Raw genomic sequence first — 20,347 nt, forward strand, 5'->3', positions numbered from 1 at the left:
GGTCTTCATTGCCGATCCCAGGAGCGCCGATATTGCAGCGCGGAAGGGAACACACTATCCACAATAGTGAACGACGACATCGAACCGGGCAATCATCTATCAGGTACGCACACATAGCTCGACAACAGATCTGAGACGAGGTTTCTGGGTTCGGAGGTGCACAATACAAATTCGAGTGTCGGCGAAGGCACTAAGACCGGGCTTATCATCCGCGACTCCGTGTGGGGTTTGGCAGGGAGCACAGTGTGGCGGAAGACAGTTGCCCGTAGCTACAGAGCTGCCCATCTCTGGCGTGTAAATGTCATGGAGGCAATTAGCGCATTTTGGAGCTGGTCGAAGTGCAACAGCCATCTTTGTGCCGGAGGACAGAGGGGCAGCAACCTCGGTGGACGGACGAGGCTAAGGTAATCACAGTACCGCACCTTTGACTGGTAACAATCTGCGAGTTCCCCAAGCGTTTGCTGGAAGACGGGAGGGACTGCCCGGGCGATCGATCAGTGTGGCTCGGGAGACCTTTTCGAGTTAGGTACCTTATGTATGTACTGTACTGCACCAGGTAGCCGCGCCCATGGCCCCATACCTATCCATGGTGCTAAGCAATTTCCGCCGTCTTGCGGATTTGGGTATACTTTTCGTTGAAGGGAACAAAGTTTCATTCGTCTGAGTCTAGACTTTATCTTGATGCCAAAATGGAACAGGGAAACCGAGTGGGAGACAGAGGGGCTGTTGTCGTTCGTTTCGTTGGTCGACGAGGGTACCTCCGTCTCACACAATTCACATGGCTCACTCATACCGTGCCAGCCCACAATTTTCATCGTGCGGGCGGCTCACCCAAAATCAGCGTGCGATTTGAACGCCTTATTAGATATCCGGTTTCTGTACACCTAATTGGCTATGTGCAGACTCTCCAGCTACGTTGGTGTAGGTGCCTTCTTGAACAATACGCAGCAACCCCATGAGAGACCTGGTCTTGCCTATACACATATCATACTGCCTCCAACAAGACATGATTCGTAAGGATGACCAGAGAGCATACCACACTGCTGTGATGGAGCACAGCTAGGTGGTGCCGTTGAGCTTGTGGCTGGGCCAGGGTGCCCTAAAGAGCGTGAGCGTGTGAGGTTGAGAAGAGGTTTCTGGGGCCGAAGTAGCGCACAAGTACCGCCTCATGGCTCCATGGCTACATGGGGGTTTGCCGACGTTAGGAATCGGGACAGATGCGCGAATGCAAATCCCTGCAGTACGCGATATCTACCTCGTAGCTCCACAGTGTGCATGCCGCGCCCCACCTCACCCGGAGTGCCAGCGCCAGTCGAAGCTCAATGGAAAGCCAAGGGGTCCCAGCAAAATGATCCCAAATGGTGCCGTCTTCGCCCAGGCCAGGACCCAAAAGAGTTCGACTGTAATGTACCCTCACAGTACCTTCATACCGACCTAGCAGCCTTTCTATTACCTTAGGTTGTCATCACTCCCACGTTCCCTGCCTGCCATTTGACGTTCCTTCTCCTGGTCTCCATTATTGCCTACCCGGCCTACTTACCTTTTTCTGCCCACATATCTGTCTCCATTCCTTTTCTTCTTCCTGATCTGCACCGACGTTCATCCCGGACCTTTGATACTCTCATCAGGGCGGCGCACATTCTTGCACTGCTTCCCTCGAATTAGCGCGCCACCCACCCTTGCGCTTTCACTTCACTTCCGCGCCCCTTGTATGGACATGCCTTTCTGGTAGCCGCCTTCGGAATCCCTCACCCACAGTTCACGTCGGCCACACATCCATAATAACCCGCTCATTCATATCTCACCGGTTTCCAGCCTCTTCCTGCCCCAGTTCATCTCTCTCGACAACGGCAGCACAAGGAGATCGCCTGACTAGCTTGTTTTTGCGCGGGGTGTATCGGACCCGATGCCGTTTCGTCTTATGGACGGTCGTTTGGCCCGCTCGTGACGCTACCTTTTCTTCCTACCAGTGGTTCTGCTTTTGGGCGGGTTATCACTGTCCGACTTGCCTTTCTGGTCCTCTCTTGGCTTGTTCCCCTGTGGTTCATCCACTTCACCGCGCCGAGCGTGTGTTTTGGCGGGTGCTTCAGCAGCCTCTGTTCCTCCATGCGACCTGGCCCTTTTGCCATCGTTTCGCCCACTACTTTTCCATCATCAGGACCGAGGGTGCACCATCCCTTCCATCACTCGGTCAGTGGTGGCGAGGGCACCTCACAGTCGGTCGGGCATTTGACATTTTTGTCAGCCCACTATGGCTCAAAAAACCACAACAGCAAACCAGTCCGAAGAGCAGGCACATTCGGGCAGTCGCACCTCGTCTGCCAAGGAAGGCACAGGAACAGCGAGCTCGGTCAAACAGTCGGCCAACTCTGACGGCTCGGGGCTCATCCCGCCCTCGATCCTGCCCAAAATGTCTGACCGGTCATCAAATTCGACACCGGGCTCAGAATCGCCACAGGCCCAGTCCATGGAGAAGCCATCGGCTGCTAGCTTGCAGCCGTCACATTACGGCACACGGTCACGGAATCGCACTGGCGCAGCACGACCAAATTATGCCGAGGACAAGGATATCGACCTAGATATTTTTGATGCTTACCCAGCACAACGCAAAGATGATGACTCCAAAAAGCCGAGCACCAAGCAGCAAGGTGCACAGTCAACAGCGGTAGCAGCCAACGCAACCCAGCCTGCTGCACGCTCGAGCAATGGCTCATCAAGAAAGCCACTCCCAGAGGATAAGCAGCTGAATGGCGGCAAAGACGAGCAGCACGCCGCCACCCAGCCATCAGCGGCAAAGTCTTCATCGGCTAATGGCACCGCTACGACAAACGGCGCCTCAAAGAGCAAGAAGCGCAAGGCTGCCGACGCCGCTTCGACGGCCAGCGGCAGTCAAACGCCATCAGCGTCAAATGGCACGTCAATCTCCTCGGCTGTGCAAAAGCGCCTTGGAGTCAGTGGGCAAGGCACTGGAAGTGTCACGCCCAGCAGCGCTGGCTACGCAGAAACGAACATGCTCACCTTTGAAAAATGCAAGTCGAGGACTACCAAGGACGGGAAAATGATAGCCGACGATGGGACAGTGCTCGAGGTGAATGGTAAGTTTTTCTCGCTGCCTTTTTACTACTTCATGATTTTGGTGGGTTCTGACATGGCTGATGCAGATCATGTCTACTTGGTCTGTGAGCCGCCTGGTGAGCCATACTATCTTGGCCGCATCATGGAGTTCTTGCACGTCAAGAACGACCCGGCCCTGCCAATCGACGCGCTGCGCATCAACTGGTACTACCGTCCCAAGGACATCGGGCGCAAGGTGCAGGACACGCGTATGGTCTTCGCAACGATGCACTCAGACATCAGCCCTCTGACGTCGCTGCGCGGCAAGTGTCAAATCCGGCACAAGGCCGACGTCGAGAACCTCGCCAGCTACAAGCAGTCACCCGACTGCTTCTGGTATGAGAAGTTGTATGACCGATACATCCAGAAGAACTACGAGGTGATCCCCACAAAGCAGGTCATCAACGTGCCGGAGCACGTCAAGAAGGTGCTGGACGAGAGGTGGAAGTACGTGTTGACAGAACAGGGCCGCGGCAAGGAGCTGACCAGTGCGGTCAAAACGTGCAAGCGATGCACCACCTACTGCGCGAAGTAAGTCGAATCCCAAGCCGTTTCTTTGATCTGGCGGGGTGGGGCCCAATCAGGAAATCTGGGATGGGGGTGCGGATGAAGAGTGGGACCAGATGCTGACACAGCCAATAGCAACGACTCCGTCGACTGTGCCGTGTGTCAGAACACGTACCACATGAACTGCGTTAAGCCACCCCTGCTCAAGAAGCCAAGCCGTGGCTTTGCCTGGTCCTGTGCCTCATGCAGCCGCGCCCAGGAGCGCAAACTCGAGGCCCGCAACACACCCAATGTCTCGGATGCCCAAGCCGATGTGGAGGAAGATGAGGGCTGGGATGACGAGGACGAAGAGATGGGCGGTGTCGACGGCGTCGACACGGGCCGCACGAGTCGCACCAGCCCTGCCGAAGAGAACCTGCACCCGCCTCCAACCGCAGAGCAGATTTACCACGCCAGCCTGTGGCCCTATCGGTATTTGGGGATGCATTGCAAAGTTGAAGACGCTCTTGATCTGGACGACCGCATCTTCCCTCGCGCGAGCACCCGGCTCGGCCTCCGCCACCAGGCAATCGTGCCCGACTGGTACGGACGTCCGGTGCAATACGTAAAGCCGCTCGAGTTCAAGAAATCCGGCAAAAACAACAGCAAGCTCACGAAGGAGCAGCAAGCCCTTCTTGAGGCGGAGCGCATCGAAAAGGAGAAGCGGCCAAAGTGGATCCAGGACGAGCCCCCTGGATACATCGAGCGGGGCGGCGATGATACGTCGACCCTCCTCTACAAGCCTCCCGAAGACTGTGGCGTAAGCATGTCCAGCGAGGCGCTTGACGAGTACATGGACAAGGCGAGGTCGATGGCGACTTCTCTGGGTCTGCCGCCCCGCTCGACCAACCTGCAGGATGTTGCGAGGGACCTGCTCTTCCAAAGCGGCTTTGACCCGGAGAAAGCTCTTAAAGAGCTCGCCAAGGCCCCCAAGGCTCAGTTCAAGGAGCCCGAACTGACGCCGGCGGAACAAAAGAAGTTTGAGGAGGGTGTCGCCAAGTTCGGATCCGAGCTGCACAGCGTCAAGAAACATGTCAAGACTCTGAGCGCAGCCACCATAACCCGTTACTATTACACTTGGAAGAAGACAGAGCGCGGGAAACAGATTTGGGGCAATTTTTCGGGTCGCAAAGGCAAAAAGGACGCTAAGAAAGCGGAGGCAGCTGCGAATAAGTTGGCCGATGATATTGCCGACGATCATGACGACTCTGCCTTTGACACAGATAAGGCCAGAGAGAAGAAGAAAGGATTCATGTGTAAGTTCTGCGGCACTAAGCATTCGCGCCGGTGGCGACGAGCTCCGGTGGCTGCGGTGTCGACAGTCACGGAAAACGGCACCAAAAACGTTAAAGACAAGAAAGACCAGTACATCCAGGCGCTTTGCCGGCGTTGTGCAGAGCTTTGGCGGCGGTATGCGATCCAATGGGAGGATGCGGACGAGCTGGCCAGGAAGGTGGCCCAAACCGGCGGCCGCGGGTGGAGGCGCAGGGTCGACGAGGAGCTGTACAGAGAACTGCTCGCGGCCGACGAGATGATGGACGACACCCGGCCCGCCTCACCGACTCCGACAGTGACGGCAAAACCGGGCAGTTCGGCTGCTGCTGCTCCGGAGCCCCCGCGCAAGAAACTGAAGGGGTTTACCGACAAGGATACCGAAAAGACCCCGTCGGAGTCGGGCAGCGTATCCGGTGCTGCGGCATCAAAGAAGAAGGAGAAGGCGGCGGAGAAGCATCAGCCTTCCCAACAACCCCCCGCCGGGCCGCCCCCTGTTCCGGAAATTCCCAAACCACGGACGCTACCCTGCGCCGTCTGTGGGGAGATGGAGCCGCTGGGAGACCAGCATCTCTCATGCAAAGAGTGTCGTATGACGGTGCACCGGAATTGCTACGGCGTCCTTGACAACCGTCCCGCTGGCAAATGGACTTGCGATATGTGCCTCAACGACAAGAACCCGCAGTTGTCCATAGTAAGTGTATAATCTGCAGCCTTATGAGCTAGACTTGGAGTGCTAACACTGACGTAGCACTACAAATGTGTCCTTTGTCCTGTGGAATATACTCCGCACGACTTTGTGGAGCCGCCCAAGATCTCGAACTCCCACAAAAAGAAAACAGAGAAGGAGCGGGAGCGGGAGCGGATGGAACGCGAGAATGCCCAGAGAGCAGCCGAGTACTACCGCAAGAAGCAGGAAGAGATGGGCCGCCCTGTCAATCCTCGTGAGCCCCTGAAGCGGACCGCCGACAATAACTGGGTGCATGTGACCTGCGCTGTCTGGACGCCCGAGGTCAAATTCGGCAATGCGGAGGCGCTCAGTCCCAGCGAAGGCATTCCCCTGATCCATCGGTCAAGGTACACTGAACTGTGCAAGGTCTGCAAGACGAAGAAGGGAGCGTGTGTGCTCTGCCACGCCTGCTTCATGCCAGTTCATGTGGAGTGTGCACACCATGCCGGCTATACCCTGGGTTTCGAGATCACACCGGTCAAGGGCTCCCGCCGGGATCAGTCCCGTATCGTCACCATCAACGGTGTGAACGGCGCAATGTCAGCCCACGTGTGGTGCAAGGACCACACGCCGACTAAGACGACGGTGTATCGGATGTACGAGATTATGGATGAGAGCGGAATGACAGCCCTGCAGTTTTATGCACAGAGTTTCAAGCAGGCTGACCTGACGCTGACGGGGTGTGCAAGGAAGGCGAACCAGATTACGGTCGCTTCTAAGATGTCGACTTCACCCACGTCGACCGCTGCCCACCAAAACCGGCGGGCTTCACTCGCCTCAACGGTCAACGGCGACCACGAAAATGCAGGATCGAGCGCTCTCCAGCCTGGCGGCAAGGTTTGCCTCACATGTGGCATCGATGTCAGCCCCAAGTGGCATCCAATCGACCAGACGCAGGAGCGTGAACGAACCAACGGCTACTTCGGCAATCTGGGTTCAGAGGCACAGAAGTTTGTCGAGCAGCGGAGCTTCCAGTGCCACAAATGCAAGAAGACAGGCCGGCAACCAGTTATTCACTCACCGCCTGTCAAGGAATCGACACCCCCTCCAGAGCCCGCTCGTCAGGCCTCACAAGCAGCAGCTGCTGCGATGCTGCCAGCTGTGCGTGCGGAAGAGCCGAGACATTCTAGAGGGACGCTTGGATGGCCCCCGGTCCCGGGCCCTTCTCCTGCTGTGCAGGCTCCGGTTCTTCAGGCTCCCGCACCGAGCCCTGTCGCCCACCCGGTTGGACCTCCCGCGGTACTGGCTCAGCCGGTGGCTCCGCCTCCGCTACCGCCAACTATCGCCCCGCGGGCACCTCCGATACAGCCTCCACCGTCGTATGGACCGCCCCCTCGGCCCTTCGACTGGCATCGGCCGCCGACAGGCCATGGCCCGCCACCGCTCCATCCGTCGCGCGATGTCAACGGCCGCCCATCCCCACCCCCGAGCTCCATCCCGCCGCTCGCGCCACCTAACCATCTCCGGCCCCCCGTCATGAGCATGTCACATCCGGCAGTGCAATCGCCACCGGCAAGCCATATGGCGCAACCTTCATTTGTAAATGGTGTGCCGCCGTCACCACACCACCTCAGTGGACCTCCCCCGCCATCGCCCAACGGCGGCCCATACCATCACCACGCCCACCCGCCGGCGGATCTACGACCCCATCACATGGTCATGAACCCGATTCCGCCCGTCGTATCGGGCGCACCGCCCCCGCAGGAACTCTCACCGCCGCTTAATTATCTCAGACAGTGGGGACACCAGAACAGCCATCACCACGGCGGCCCGCATCATCACGGCAGCCCGCCGCCGCCGCCCCTGAGAGACACCGGTTCTTCGGGTCATCCTCCGGGTCCATCTCCGCCGCCGATGGGACACCGTGAGTCGGCTCATCAGCCAGTCGGTCCGTCACATCAGAGGGAGAATCGGCCTGCTACCGGAGCCAGTGCGAGCCCGTCGTTGAGGAACCTGCTCTCCTAGTGGGACGAATATTGGGGACTAGCTTTGTTGCGTTTGGGAGCGGCGAAGTCGGCGAGAAGCTGGGTTGACTAGGACCTTGACAACTTGTATTATGAATGTATTCTTTTTCTCTTTTCGTTTCCGTTCTCATGGGTGGGGAGAATCAGGCAACAAAAATCTTGTAGACAGCAGCTTTTCATTTCGTTTTCTCCTCGCAAGGAGTTTGTCCTTTCCGGGACCGGAGCGATCACGGACTTAATGGGGGTTGCATAGCTGGCGCCGGAGCATGGGATTTGCTGGGATTTGCGTGGCGCTGTTCTATTGCTTGTTAGAGATAACCCCTTGGGCACTGCCCGTGGGATCGCTGGTCCTTGACACCGGCCAGTAGCTGGGCTATTGCCCGAGTGAATAGATGGTTTTTGAGACTACCTGGACGGGCCTTTCTAATACTGAGGTGTATATTGTATTGTACGTGATCCCTGACCATAGCTCATCTCAAAGAAAAGAATCCATTAAGCTCAGTCGACAGGTCAGCACAGTCCTAACCATGAATCAACTCAAGAACGAAAATCTGTAAGCTCGGTTTACAGTTTATGACCTGTGTGGAATGAGGATGACATCTTGTGTGAAGCAGCCTTGTGCTGGCTTCGACGGGGAGCTGGATCGGCCACTTTGGGAGGCCCAGCGAGTAAGGAATTGGGAGCAGTCGATGGCCATTAGGCTACCTTAGGCACGGAAGCCTGTTATGTATTGTACAGTACACGAGGACTCATGATGTGGTCCGATGGCCTTTCCGCCAGTCTCGCTTTCCTGATGTTCAACCTGCTTTTGGACTCGAACTGGAGAACTACACAAGGTAACCACTGGCAGCCCTCCCAGCACAATGAACAGTCATTGAACACAAAGAGGTCTGGCTCTGGTGGATCGAACCTCACCACCGCTTATGGCCACAAAAAAGGAGAGGAATCCAGCGCACATACCATAGGATCTTTCTCTTTTTTTGTGGCCAGCGCATGGTCACCTACACTAGCTGCATGCATGACTGATGTCGCTTTGAATGCGCGGGCACTTCGGTCCCTCTTTTGAAGATCGCCTAATTTTAGCGCTACCCACTTGACCCGGGCAAGCTTCCGTGCAGCCACGAGAGGTGGGGCTGCCCCAAATCTTCGATTCCACGCCAAGCCCTCGGCCAGGCTCCGGTGTGGCTACGTTATGTGGATACTTTACTTTTGGCTGATCTTCTACGTCAAAGTTTAGTACCTCAGTAACTTCTATGTCCGCCACACTCCAGAGTCTTCGATCAGATTCCATCTGGAGGGGCTGAGTGGCCCATTGGAAGGGAAGGCGGCAGGATTATTGGAGTCCGAGAATTTCAGCCTTCCCCTCCATTGTGGTAAGCCTGGAGCGATTATAAGCAGCAATTCGACAACTCTCTCTAGCAGTCGGCTCAAGTGTGACCCTTGACTGGACAGTTCTCTACAGACTGGAAAGCTCCTGCTCGGCGTTTACAAGAGCAGAACGCGCATTGACGCGTAACTTGGTCTGCGATTGCGAGGCAGTGCTAGGTACGTTGTTCTTTCCGTCCGAAGTTCTTTTGGTGTTCCGGACCCCGGCAGAACTCTCTAGATCATTCCGCGCATCGATGATTCCCCAGAGCCATGATTTAGTCAACGCCTCATCATTTCCAGCCATACAAAATCAAGTCGCTAACCTACCACTAGTTCAAAACTTGAACATCAGAGTCACTGGTCTTCACTCGGCAATCCCTGCCGATCCTGTCACCTCAGCTCCCGACCGACTCCGGCAGCCTCAAGGACATACATCTCACCTTCACACACATTTATCATCGGGTATTCAGAGTAGACCGTCAAAATGGTCAAGGAGACAAAGTTGTACGACGTCCTTGGTGTATGCAACCCAATTTCAAAGCGCCTCTCGCCAATATCGACCTAACGTTTGTGTGACAGGTCTCTCCGAATGCCACGGAGCAGGAGTTAAAGAAAGCATACAAGACGGGCGCCTTGAAGTACCACCCTGGTATGCCTTAGCACCACTGATTTTCTTTGTGATGGTGCTAACCTACTTGTAGATAAGAACCGAAACAACCCGTCGGCAGAGCAAAAGTTCAAGGAGATCTCACATGCCTATGAGATCCTCTCCGACTCACAGAAACGGCAAATATATGATCAGTATGGCGAGGCTGGTCTAGAGGGCGGTGCTGGCGGCGGTCCCGGCATGGCTGCTGAGGATTTGTTCGCCCAGTTCTTTGGCGGTGGCGGTTTCGGCGGCATGTTTGGCGGTATGCACCAACAGCGCGGTCCCACGAAGGCGAAGACGATCCATCACATTCACCAAGTCTCACTTGAGGACATCTACCGTGGCAAGGTGTCCAAGTTGGCCCTGCAGCGGTCGATCATTTGCCCGAAGTGCGAGGGTCGCGGCGGTAAAGAGGGAGCTGTTCGCAAGTGCCCGGGATGCGACGGTCACGGTATGAAGACGATGATGCGCCAAATGGGTCCCATGATCCAGCGGTTCCAGACGGTGTGCCCGGATTGCAGCGGCGAAGGCGAGATTGTGAAGGAGAAGGATCGCTGCAAGCAGTGCTTCGGCAAGAAAACAATTGTCGATCGCAAGGTCCTGCACGTCCATGTCGACCGCGGCGTCAAGAGCGGCACCAAGATCGAGTTCCGTGGCGAGGGAGACCAAGCCCCCGGCATCCTTGCCGGTGATGTTGTGTTCCAAATTGAGCAGAAGCCCCACCCACGCTTCGAACGGAGGGACGACGACCTCCTTTACAACGCCCAGATCGACCTTGTCACGGCATTGGCTGGTGGCACCATCTTTATCGAGCACCTGGACGAGAGATGGTTGAGCGTCGACATCCTCCCCGGCGAGGCAATTGCAAATGGTAAGCGGGAATTTTGCTGCTGTTACGAGCTCATCTGCTGACTTCGCTTGGTAGGTGCTGTGAAGATGATCCGTGGCCAAGGCATGCCGTCGTACCGTCATCATGACTTTGGCAACATGTACATTCAGTTCTCCGTTAAGTTCCCCGAGAAGAACTGGACGCAGGATCCCGCGGCCTTCGAGGCCTTGCGGAAGTTCCTTCCCCCGCCGGAGCTCATCAATACTGCTCCGGCTGAGGCTATGACTGAACCTGCGGATCTTGAGGACGTGGATAACTCTTCAAGAGGGTTCGCCAACGGTGGTGCCATGGATGAGGATGAGGATGAGCATCCTCATGCCGAGCGGGTCCAATGCGCCTCCCAGTAAGGGATGAACATGGAGAATGGCGGGGTTGGATATGCTCAGGACCCGTTGTGCCCGAGGCCTTGTGGCGATTCATGGGCCGTTAATGAACCAGGCACGCAGCGGCTTGCGGTTTCATCGGTGAAGAAATGCACACCGATATCCGTTCCGTCATCTGCGAGCTTGGCGATCCCTGGAAGTTAATGAGATACGAGTGGGACGGAGGGGAAAGGAACATGGGAAAATACCCCCAAGGAGGAGCCAACGGGGGGCATAGAAACTCGGTTCTTTCGGCATGCATGGAGGGGGTTCTGGCTCTTTCTTTTCATGTTTTTACGGGCACATCACGCACTCTTGGGAAGGCGGCGTTCTCGAGAGGATAGAGTAGGCATCTGGCTTTTTCTTTAGCAGAGCTTCTTTCGCTCTGTCAACTGGATTCTTTGGCTTTCGGTAGTGAATAATATCGGGGCATTATGGGAAGTTGCTCACGCTATGGTTGTGGCAGTCGGTGCGTTCCCGTCACTGCTAGCACTGAATTCAATACTTAGCTGTAGTCTGTTCTGGAAATCCACCGTCCAGAGGCAGTCAAAAGACTCATGGCCCGATTCCATGTGTGCTCTTCACTGTTATGAGATAATCATTTGAACATCTTCGGTGAACGTTGCCTCCATTCTCACCAGGTTCTTTTTGGCCACAAAGGTCTCGTACTCCCGTCTGAGAAAGATTGAGGCCCCCTAGATTCATACTTCAGGAGAAGGAACGGGATTTGGTCTGCTACCTACCATGGCTTCTTTTTCAACTCCTTCCTCTCCTCCTTCTTTTAATTCTCCTGCCATTTTCCCGTCTTTCTCTCCCACATTCTTCTTCTATCACTTTCTTTTCCCATATGATGATTCTTTTGCTTGACTCATCACTTGAACCAGAGTTAGAAGCGTGGTACACGGCCTTTTTCATCCTCTAGTCGTCAGGGTATACTCTGGTTACAAAGAGTCCTTATAACTCATCCAATCGGAGACCGCATGTCAGGCGAGGTTTTCCTTGATGACACTCCTGGTCATAAACTAGCCAGGAACCAGAGGCTGACTCATTGGCGCCCTCTATGTGCTCAGTCGAAGTCACTGAGCTTGCGTAAGCTTTCTGTAGTATACAAGATCTTTTGCAGCTCGTCCTCGCTGATGTTGATATCACCAATAGCTGGTAGATTCTCGACCTTGCTCTTTTGCCAGCCCGCTTCTTGCTTGTCCAGGATAATCAGCGAAGAACTACTCCTGTTGGCCTCATCAGTTGAAGAGTCGAAGTCCACGGCAGCTAGAAGCCGTTGTGCTTCACCAGACAGCTCGATGACCTCCACGTCGAGCAGGTTCCCTGGCAGCCGGACGGTCTCGCGATGTTGAAGGGTGTTGTCCTCAAGGAGCTCATAGAGGAAGACAGCGGGGAGGCTATGAAGTATGTTAGTTACGAGGTAAGCCAGAACGGTTGGCGCCAAAAAGACGTACCGCTCAACCACAACAAACACGCACGCCTTCCCCTTCCACAGACATCCAAGCAGCTTCGTCACCGCAACCTTGCTCACGCTCTCCCCGATGACTCCCTTCACGTGCTCCAGCACGCCCGCCCGGCCGAGCAACCTCCCCTTCGCCCAGTCCCACACAAACAGATCGTCGTCGCCGCCTCCCGATACCAGAATCTCCCGCCTACCCCCCGGCCCCACACACAACCGGCTCACAAACTCCTCGTGGCCCAGACAGAACCCCTCGATCACATGCGCCTGCGGCATCCCCCGCGACACGCGGATGTGCTCGTCCCGGTCGGCCGTGATGATGTACTCCCTCTCCCGGTCCGCCGCCACACGCTCCGTGCCGACGCAGATCGCGGTGAGCATGGAAACGTGGCCTAGGAGTAGGGTATGCTCGAACTGCGGCTGGGTCTGCTGGGATTCCTGTTGTTGTTGTTGTTGTTGGGCTTTGCGGTTCAGGCTGATCTTTTGGTTCTCGAGCGCCCTCAGGTTGCGTTTGGTGTGCACCGTGAGCTCGTTCGCCTGCGGCTTGGGGGGTAGTGCCGGTGTTGCGCTACGGGATAGGGGCTGCGGCGTCGTCGTGGTGGTAGCAGTGGAGGAGGAGGAGGAGAAGGAGGGAGCGGGGATCAAGGGGAGGGCGTAGACATCGCCGAATTTGTCCGCCGAGAGGATCGTGCGGTTGTCCCGGGTGAGCGCCAGGGAGCAGGGGCGTTTGGGCATGGCCCTAGGAGCGAGTTAGCATCGGTATGCAGAGATTGGTTGCCAGGGGGTGAAGCTTGCCTCTGGCTGAGCTGCTTGAGATTGCCTGCGCCGTCGTGCTCAAATACCCAGATTGTCTTGTCAGAGCCCGTGATGGCTACGAGGTGGCGGCCATCCGTAGTGGCGTAGAGACCCTGAATGAACGGCTTCTCATAGGCAGGATGGGCGTATTTATCCACGCTTTTGCTCTTCCCCTGACCGTTCGCGGGCTCAGTAGCATGGCCATTACTAGTCGACTCTTGGCCATCCTCAACTTTCCTACGTTTCGTTGGTGGTCCCTCGAGCGCTGGTAAATCCCGGGGCTCAGTGGATTGCCCACTCGACTCATCTTCTTGCTTCACCGGGTACTTCCATGTCGAAATATGCTCTAGGGCTGAGTTGAAGGAGTGGATGTTGCTGCCCTGTGCAGCGAAGATGAAGCTGCCGCAAGCTTTGAGGAGGTGGTATGGAATGGCCATCATGACTCTTGGGTGATAGATGAGTTGACTCAGTTAAGTCCTCAGACGCCTCGGAGGCTGTAGACGAGAACCGTAATTTTCTGACTGCACGAGTGAAATCAAGGCAGGAGCGGGTGAATTAACCCATTGTCGACGGCGAGCCCGGCACAGTAAGGTAAGCAGTGTCTATGTCAAGTTTATTAGTGAAGCGCGGACTTCAAGGTGATAATCTCACATACCCTGACCCGTGGGCTTATACACAGTGAAATAAATCAGTTTGAAAGGGACACCGGGAGTCTCAGAAATTTGTCGCAGCCAAGCCACATGTGGCTGGACTTCTCTAAGTCTTCTGTAGTGCCAACGCCTCATGCGCTAAGAAATTGGGAACCAAGAAAAGGCATCTAATGAGCTCTAACCACTTCCATGTTGATTGTAACAGATTTGGGCTTTTGATCTCTGTAATCTTGTATATCGACACCTTGTTTGCGAGCCAACAACATGAGAACTGAGCCATTCTCTAATGTCTCCATGTGAAGTTGAATCCCGTTCAGGAAAGCGGCAAGTGGGGCTCGCTGATGCCCCTCATTGGCTGGATCCGCTAACCCTGACTCCCCCACAGCTGCGGTCAATTGTGTGTGAAATTCTGAGAGCTGCTGCTTCGGGAACTTTTTTGACCCCAACCTGGAACATCGCGATTCCTCAATTACCCGTTTCCTCACTTCAAGAACAATCGCCCTTAAATATCCTGCCTTCATAACTAAGAAGATATGGGGGGCAAGTCAGGAAACAAGGCCGGCTACTTCGACAAGCTGAAGGGCTTGTTGGAGGAGTACCGGTCCATCTTCATTGTCTCAGTCGACAATGTCTCGTCGCAGCAGATGCACGAGATTCGCCAGGCCCTCCGTGGCGAGGGTGTCGTGCTGATGGGCAAGAATACCATGGTAAGCAGGCCGAGATATTCGCGAACCAGTTTGTCGGCAGACTTTTCTGACCAACAATGCAATATGACAGGTCCGCCGTGCGCTCAAGACCTTCGTCGCCGACACCCCCGAGTACGAGCGCCTGCTGCCCTTCGTCAAGGGCAACGTCGGCTTCGTCTTCACCAACGGTGACCTCAAGGACATCCGTGACAAGATCCTGTCCAACCGCGTTGCCGCCCCCGCCCGTGCCGGTGCTATTGCCCCCGTCGACGTGTGGGTGCCTGCTGGCAACACTGGTATGGAACCCGGCAAGACCTCGTTCTTCCAGGCCCTCGGTGTCCCGACCAAGATCGCCCGTGGTACCATTGAAATCACGACCGATCTCAAGCTCGTCGAGGCTGGTGGCAAGGTCGGCCCCTCTGAGGCGACCCTGCTCAACATGCTCAACATCTCTCCCTTCACCTACGGTATGGGTATCGCTCAGGTTTACGACCAGGGCAACACCTTCCCCGCCAGCGTCCTCGACATTGGCGAGGAGCAGCTCCTGAAGTCTTTCTCCTCGGCCGTCACCACGATCGCCGCCATTTCCCTGGCCCTCAACTTCCCCACCCTGCCGTCGGTCATCCACTCGCTCGTCAACTCCTACAAGAAGGTGTTGGCCGTTGCTATCGAGACCGACATCAGCTGGCCCGAGATTGAGCAGCTCAAGGACCGCATCGCCAACCCTGAGGCGTATGCCGCTGCTGCCCCTGCGGCTGCCGCCGCTTCCGGTCCTGCCGAGACCAAGGCCGAGGAGAAGGAGGAAGAGAAGGAGGAGGAGTCTGATGAGGACGGTGGCTTCGGCGATCTCTTGTTCGTACCCCCACGTCTCACTTCTTCGAGGACGATGCTGACGATTGATAGCGGTTAAATGTGCTGACCTGATGACGGTGTTTTTGGGCTGGCAATCTCGGTTCCGGTCGGGCAAAGGGTTCATGGATCTTTACCAACGGCTACGTAGATCGCTTGCGGCGCAATCAAGCACTCTATGTGTGATGGTTACACTATGGACGCGCTGCGGATGCCTTATGCAATGTTTGGCAAGTTGCAGTGAAGCTCAGGTTAGTGCGCTTTCCCCTTTTCTACTACTCCCACTCCGTGTCGATGATTATGAACGATGAATCAAAGAGCTTTTTAACCCTGAACACCTTTGATGACAAACCCATCACCACCCTATGAGACACGATCTTCCTATGTTTTCAGTCTTCATATGTTGCATACAGCACATGGGGTACATTAAGGCTGACAACAAGTTTGCAGAATATCGCGCTCTTCCGTTCTCCTTATCCTACAACAGCCGCTGAGGCTGATGTCTTACCGGGCGTTGTTGCCCCGTATGATGAGATGTCGACCCCTGAATCGTGCAACACCTGTTGAGCGACCCGTATCGCCTGCTCCGGCAGGCCAGCCAAGCGCGCCACCTTCAACGCGTGGCTTTGCCGGTTGACCCCCTTTCGCAGCTTGTGAACGTAGACAAACCCACCCTGCTCGTCCTCCTCCACATCCGTGCAGTACATGTCGACGGCGCCGTCGGGTCCCCCATCCTCCACTCTCAGCCCGTGAGCCGTCGCCAGGTCCGCGATGCCGTGGAAATGCGTCGCGAATAATGCCCGACATCTGTTGACGGTGACCAAGTGGTGCAGCGCGGCGAATGCCACGGCCGTTCCGTCCTCGGGCGTCGTGCCCCGCCCGACCTCGTCCATAATGACGAAGGAGCGCGGCGTCGCCTGCCGCAGAATGGCCGCCGTCTCGAGCATCTCCACCATGAAGGTACTCTGGTCCTGGTACAGGTTGTCGGCCGACCCGACCCGGCTGAAGATGGCGTCGACGATGCCCAGCGACGCGTAGTCGGCCGGCACGTAGCACCCGATCTGCGCGAGGATGGTGATGAGCGCGTTCTGCCGCAGGAAGGTCGATTTCCCCGCCATGTTGGGACCCGTGATCAGCCATATCCTTCCGGTTCCTCCTCCTCCTCCTCCGCCCTGCTTATTCTTCTTCTTTTGCAACTGCTGCTGTCCTCGTCTTTCGGTGGTGGTCGAAGCTGTGCTGCTGCTGCTGCTGCCACCGATCAGACAGTCGTTCCGCTGGAAAGTGCGCCCCTGCTCGGCGAGGCCGCCCTCGACTGTGGGATGCCGGCCGCCGATGATGACAGTTTGTTGCGTGTTGGTCAGCGTAGGCCGGACGAGCCTCTGCTCGGTTGCCAGGCGGGCGAAGGAAGTTGCGATGTCGAGCTCGTCGAGCACCAGGGCATTGCGCCGGAGCTTGACGAGGTTGTGGACTACGCGCGCGCGGAGCGAGGCGAACACGCGTTGCTCCTCGGCGCGGATCTGGAAGCGGACTTTGTCGAGCGCCTCGCCGAGCGCGGTCCATTCGGGCTGGTGGAAGGAGCGGGTGGTGCGGCTCGAGGAAAGCGTGCGGATTGGGTTCTGGGAGGAGCCGTCGTCGCTCGAGTCGGTAGGCGGTTCTCGCGCGTCTTTGCCCTTGACGTGGCAGATGTGGCCTAGCCCGGGCGTCCAGCGGAGGGTGAGGGATGCTGCGTTGAGGCGGGCGCGGAGCGTCTCGGTGAGCCGGTCTTTCTCTTCCCGGAGGCTGGCGAGCTGCGAGTGCAGGCGCGAGAGCAGAGCGGAGGCGCCCGGTTTCATGATCCAGACTTCGCTGTCTTCGCCGTAGTGCTCCCGGATGGAAGGTGTTTTCCTCTTTGCCGTCTTAGACGCCGGCCCCTTAGGAAGGACCGTGCCGTCCTCTTCCGTTCCTTCACTCTTAACTATTTCCTGGGCAAGCGCCAAGATCTCGCCAGCTTCGCTATCCTCGATTTGGTGCTGTTGCACGAGGCCTTCTTCGTCGATGGCATCGCGGATGTGCTGAGCGAGCTTGAGTGGTTGGTCAAGGCTGATGCGGTCGATCATCGTCGATAGACAGTCCCTTTCCGAACCGTCGTCTCCGTGGGACGCGATAGACGTGGCCAGGAGGTTGACCATGTCCTCTGTGGCCTTTATGGTATTGGCCAGCCGGAGAAGGTCGTCTGGGTCACCTCGATTAAGTGCGAACTTCTGTACGAGACGCTGCGAGTCATGGCTCCTGCGTAAGAGGACGACGATGGCATCTCGAAGATCCACATTCTGGATGAACCGGGAGACCAAGTCCTGCCTGAAGTTGATGACTTCTAGTGAAGTTGATGGGGAGCCTACATTCGTTGTTAGCCAACTTTCACTCTTGCCCGTTGAACAAAATACCATACTGAGCCACTCGTTGAGTAGTCTAGCACCACTCTTGGTCACGGTTCGTCTAATGGCATGCAGCAAGCTTCCCCTGAACGCGCCGTCCCTGATGGTCTGCTTGATTTCCAAGGAGCGCATGCTATGCCTGTCAATATTCATAATCTGCATGCTGTCTTGGCGAACGGGTGGCTGTAGCTTCATGCTCAGCCCTTGCAGGCGGTCCTTGACATAGTGGAGCAGGAGACTCCCAGCTTGAATCTCACTCTTCGTGAACTCGCTAGCGGCCTGGGCTGGCACCTCTGACTCTAGCATGGGCGCCCAATCAGAGAGCTGCCGCAGCTCACCGAGGGGGGAGTAGGTCACGAGGTACCTTTCCTCCTGGAGGATGGACAGGAGAGCATGGTTATGATCAGACTCTAGTGCCTTGTCGAGGACTATCTCGCGGGGCGATACGCGAGACAGCGCGGAGCCGAGCGACGCTAGACTGGATGGCTGGGTGAAGAAATAACCGGTCGACAGATCAAGCCATGCTAGGCCTACGCGGGGCGAGGCATCATTCGCGGAATCCGGGGTCGGTATGGTTCTTTGGACCTCCTGACAGCCCACTGGCACATCATCCGGCCCTGCCGGCTCTGGCAGATGAATGGCCATGACGTAGTTGTTTGCATACGGATCCATGAAGTTCTCGTCGATGAGGGTGCCTGGGGTGACAATACGGGTTACTCTGCGATTATGCATCAACCCACCAGACTTGACCTTCTCCGAGGGGTCGTTTGGGAACTCCTCAGCGATGGCTACATGGCGGTTGAGGTCCTGGACTAGGATCTTGAGGAACCGGTCCAGCTGGAAGAAGGGAAAGCCGGCCTGGCGACAACGATCCATCAGAATACCAGTGAGCGAGACAGTGGCACGGTGTGGGCACAGAACAATACCATTGAGACCGGACCGACACTTGTCTTCTTTTGCGCTACCTTAAGATTCAGGAGCGGGCCGTACTCGTCGGCCTGCTCAAAGTACAGCTCGTAAAAGCCGCCAACTCGGGTGAGCAGCACACAGTTGTCAAACTGTTGCATGTTGCGGCGGGCTTGGAGCACCACGGTTGGGTACGCAGGTTCCTCCTCCACAGGCGGCGGCAGGGGCTCGGATGGTACGACAACGCCCTGCGGCAGCTCATCGAGCTTGACGACCGTCCTGGTTTTCTTGCCGCGAACCTGGACATGCCGGATCTCAAGATGTCGCAGCTGGAGTCGAGTTGCGGGGTCCCCAGACCTCCGAAGCCCGCCAGAACGGGGCGAAAGCGAGAGAGTGGTCACATTTCGACGTCCGAACCGACCGACTGTGGCGGGACCGGGAATGCGGTGCGGGAGCCAGCGATCGGAAGAGCCAGAACACGCTATCCGAAGGCGCGAGACGGGTGACGGGCGCGGGGAGAGCATCAATTATGCCCTTTTTGGGTTTGCTTGACGATGATGCTCTGATTTTGAAGGTTTCTCGACCACACGCGACAACGTGATCGCGAAAACGTTAGGAGCAACGCGGGAAATGGTAGGTGGTAAGCAAGCCAGTTGCGGCTTGGCGTGCAGTCGCCCGACCCCAGGTCCAAGGGCAAGTGGTGACAGGGCCCACTGCAAACATGTACATACGAACAATTCAACAAACTGAAGCTTCACACTTACAGAGTACACTCACTCTTGTGTAAGATAGTTCTCCCGCGGCAGAAGAAGGCTGTTCCCCGCATATCCGGCTGGAGAGGCTTAGCGAAGAGATCAGACGCGGAGCCTGCGTTCAGCCCTACGTAAAAACGGCTGGAGCTATAAGGGTCTGGTCTTACAATAAATTACATACATACGTAGTGTAATAATAATGGACGCTACCACTTTCCGTACAGCCGTCCTGCGTCAGGTTATCGACCAGGGCCTGAGGGCAGGATTACCCCACTGACAAGGCACTCTAACCCGTTCTGGCTAGCCGAAGACGAGAACATGGGACCACTTGCGATCTGAATCGTCAGGTTCCTGCTGCAACTGCGATCCCGAACACATTTGCGATATCATGCGGAAGACGATCCGGCTCCTCGCAGGTTCGAGAGAAATCCTCAGCCGCAAAAAAAACAGGCTTCAAGGACACTGGAGACTCTCCAGTGGAGAGATGAGGTTTGAACGAACAAAAGCCGGTAATTACCTAATCGCTGGTCACAAGAAAAACACCTGATGCGCGCGGAAGCACTCTCAGAGATCAACAGCTTCAATCCCGATGTCGCCCCATGTCGGAGACTTGATGGCGGCGTCCAACATACCTTACCATGCCAACGTAGACCACGGTCCCTGGCTTATTATTAAACTACACAGACAGATTCGGGCAAGATGCCCGATCCAGGGAAAATGCGATGCAGCGGCGCGCGCTGCGGACATGTGGTGCTCTTCCCGCGATTTCCAGAGATGCGAGCCGTTCGAAGATGAACAGGACCAATGGCGCGGCGCCGCAATCGCAGGCAGGATTCCAGGGTGGCCCGATTATGCCCTCGGCCTGGGCACGCCGTCGGTGGCTATTTGCCAGGTCGAGTCGGCATCGACCGATTTGAGTCCGGTTCTGCCATCATACCC

General features: G+C 56.4%; 5 protein-coding genes across 5 annotated transcripts; 3 read left to right on the forward strand and 2 right to left on the reverse strand.

Annotated features, from left to right (window-relative positions):
• The first annotated feature begins 1,855 nt into the window (after positions 1-1,855).
• Positions 1,856-7,823, forward strand: B0T15DRAFT_42377 (uncharacterized protein). Its single transcript, XM_062865596.1, has 4 exons — positions 1,856-3,095; positions 3,162-3,645; positions 3,757-5,626; positions 5,684-7,823. Exons 1-4 carry the CDS (start codon positions 2,252-2,254, stop codon positions 7,625-7,627), a joined length of 5,142 nt encoding a protein of 1,713 aa, XP_062726348.1. The 5' UTR covers positions 1,856-2,251; the 3' UTR covers positions 7,628-7,823.
• Positions 7,824-8,989: 1,166 nt separating this feature from the next.
• B0T15DRAFT_426103 (uncharacterized protein) lies at positions 8,990-10,879 on the forward strand (the record flags this gene model as incomplete). The annotated part of the gene is made up of 5 exons (XM_062865642.1): positions 8,990-9,171; positions 9,328-9,514; positions 9,574-9,643; positions 9,696-10,514; positions 10,569-10,879. The coding sequence occupies exons 2-5, from the start codon at positions 9,479-9,481 to the stop codon at positions 10,877-10,879; spliced, it is 1,236 nt and encodes a 411-aa protein (XP_062726349.1). The 5' UTR covers positions 8,990-9,171; positions 9,328-9,478.
• Positions 10,880-11,493: 614 nt separating this feature from the next.
• On the reverse strand, positions 11,494-13,749 carry B0T15DRAFT_42422 (uncharacterized protein). The gene is made up of 3 exons (XM_062865609.1): positions 13,152-13,749; positions 12,352-13,095; positions 11,494-12,294 (listed from the first exon to the last, which is right to left on the reverse strand). The coding sequence occupies exons 1-3, from the start codon at positions 13,589-13,591 to the stop codon at positions 11,961-11,963; spliced, it is 1,518 nt and encodes a 505-aa protein (XP_062726350.1). The 5' UTR covers positions 13,592-13,749; the 3' UTR covers positions 11,494-11,960.
• A 585-nt stretch (positions 13,750-14,334) lies between these two features.
• B0T15DRAFT_385551 (ribosomal protein L10) lies at positions 14,335-15,397 on the forward strand (the record flags this gene model as incomplete). The annotated part of the gene is made up of 2 exons (XM_062864285.1): positions 14,335-14,508; positions 14,579-15,397. 2 exons carry the CDS (start codon positions 14,335-14,337, stop codon positions 15,395-15,397), a joined length of 993 nt encoding a protein of 330 aa, XP_062726351.1.
• Positions 15,398-15,610: 213 nt separating this feature from the next.
• Positions 15,611-19,298, reverse strand: B0T15DRAFT_42483 (muts domain V-domain-containing protein). The gene is made up of 3 exons (XM_062865624.1): positions 18,677-19,298; positions 17,765-18,608; positions 15,611-17,710 (listed from the first exon to the last, which is right to left on the reverse strand). Exons 1-3 carry the CDS (start codon positions 19,178-19,180, stop codon positions 15,810-15,812), a joined length of 3,249 nt encoding a protein of 1,082 aa, XP_062726352.1. The 5' UTR covers positions 19,181-19,298; the 3' UTR covers positions 15,611-15,809.
• Between the last annotated feature and the right edge of the window lie 1,049 nt (positions 19,299-20,347).

Source organism: Chaetomium strumarium (genome assembly GCF_033439665.1).
Source record: "Chaetomium strumarium strain CBS 333.67 chromosome Unknown B0T15scaffold_1, whole genome shotgun sequence".
In the NCBI taxonomy this organism is placed as follows: Eukaryota; Fungi; Ascomycota; class Sordariomycetes; order Sordariales; family Chaetomiaceae; genus Chaetomium; species Chaetomium strumarium.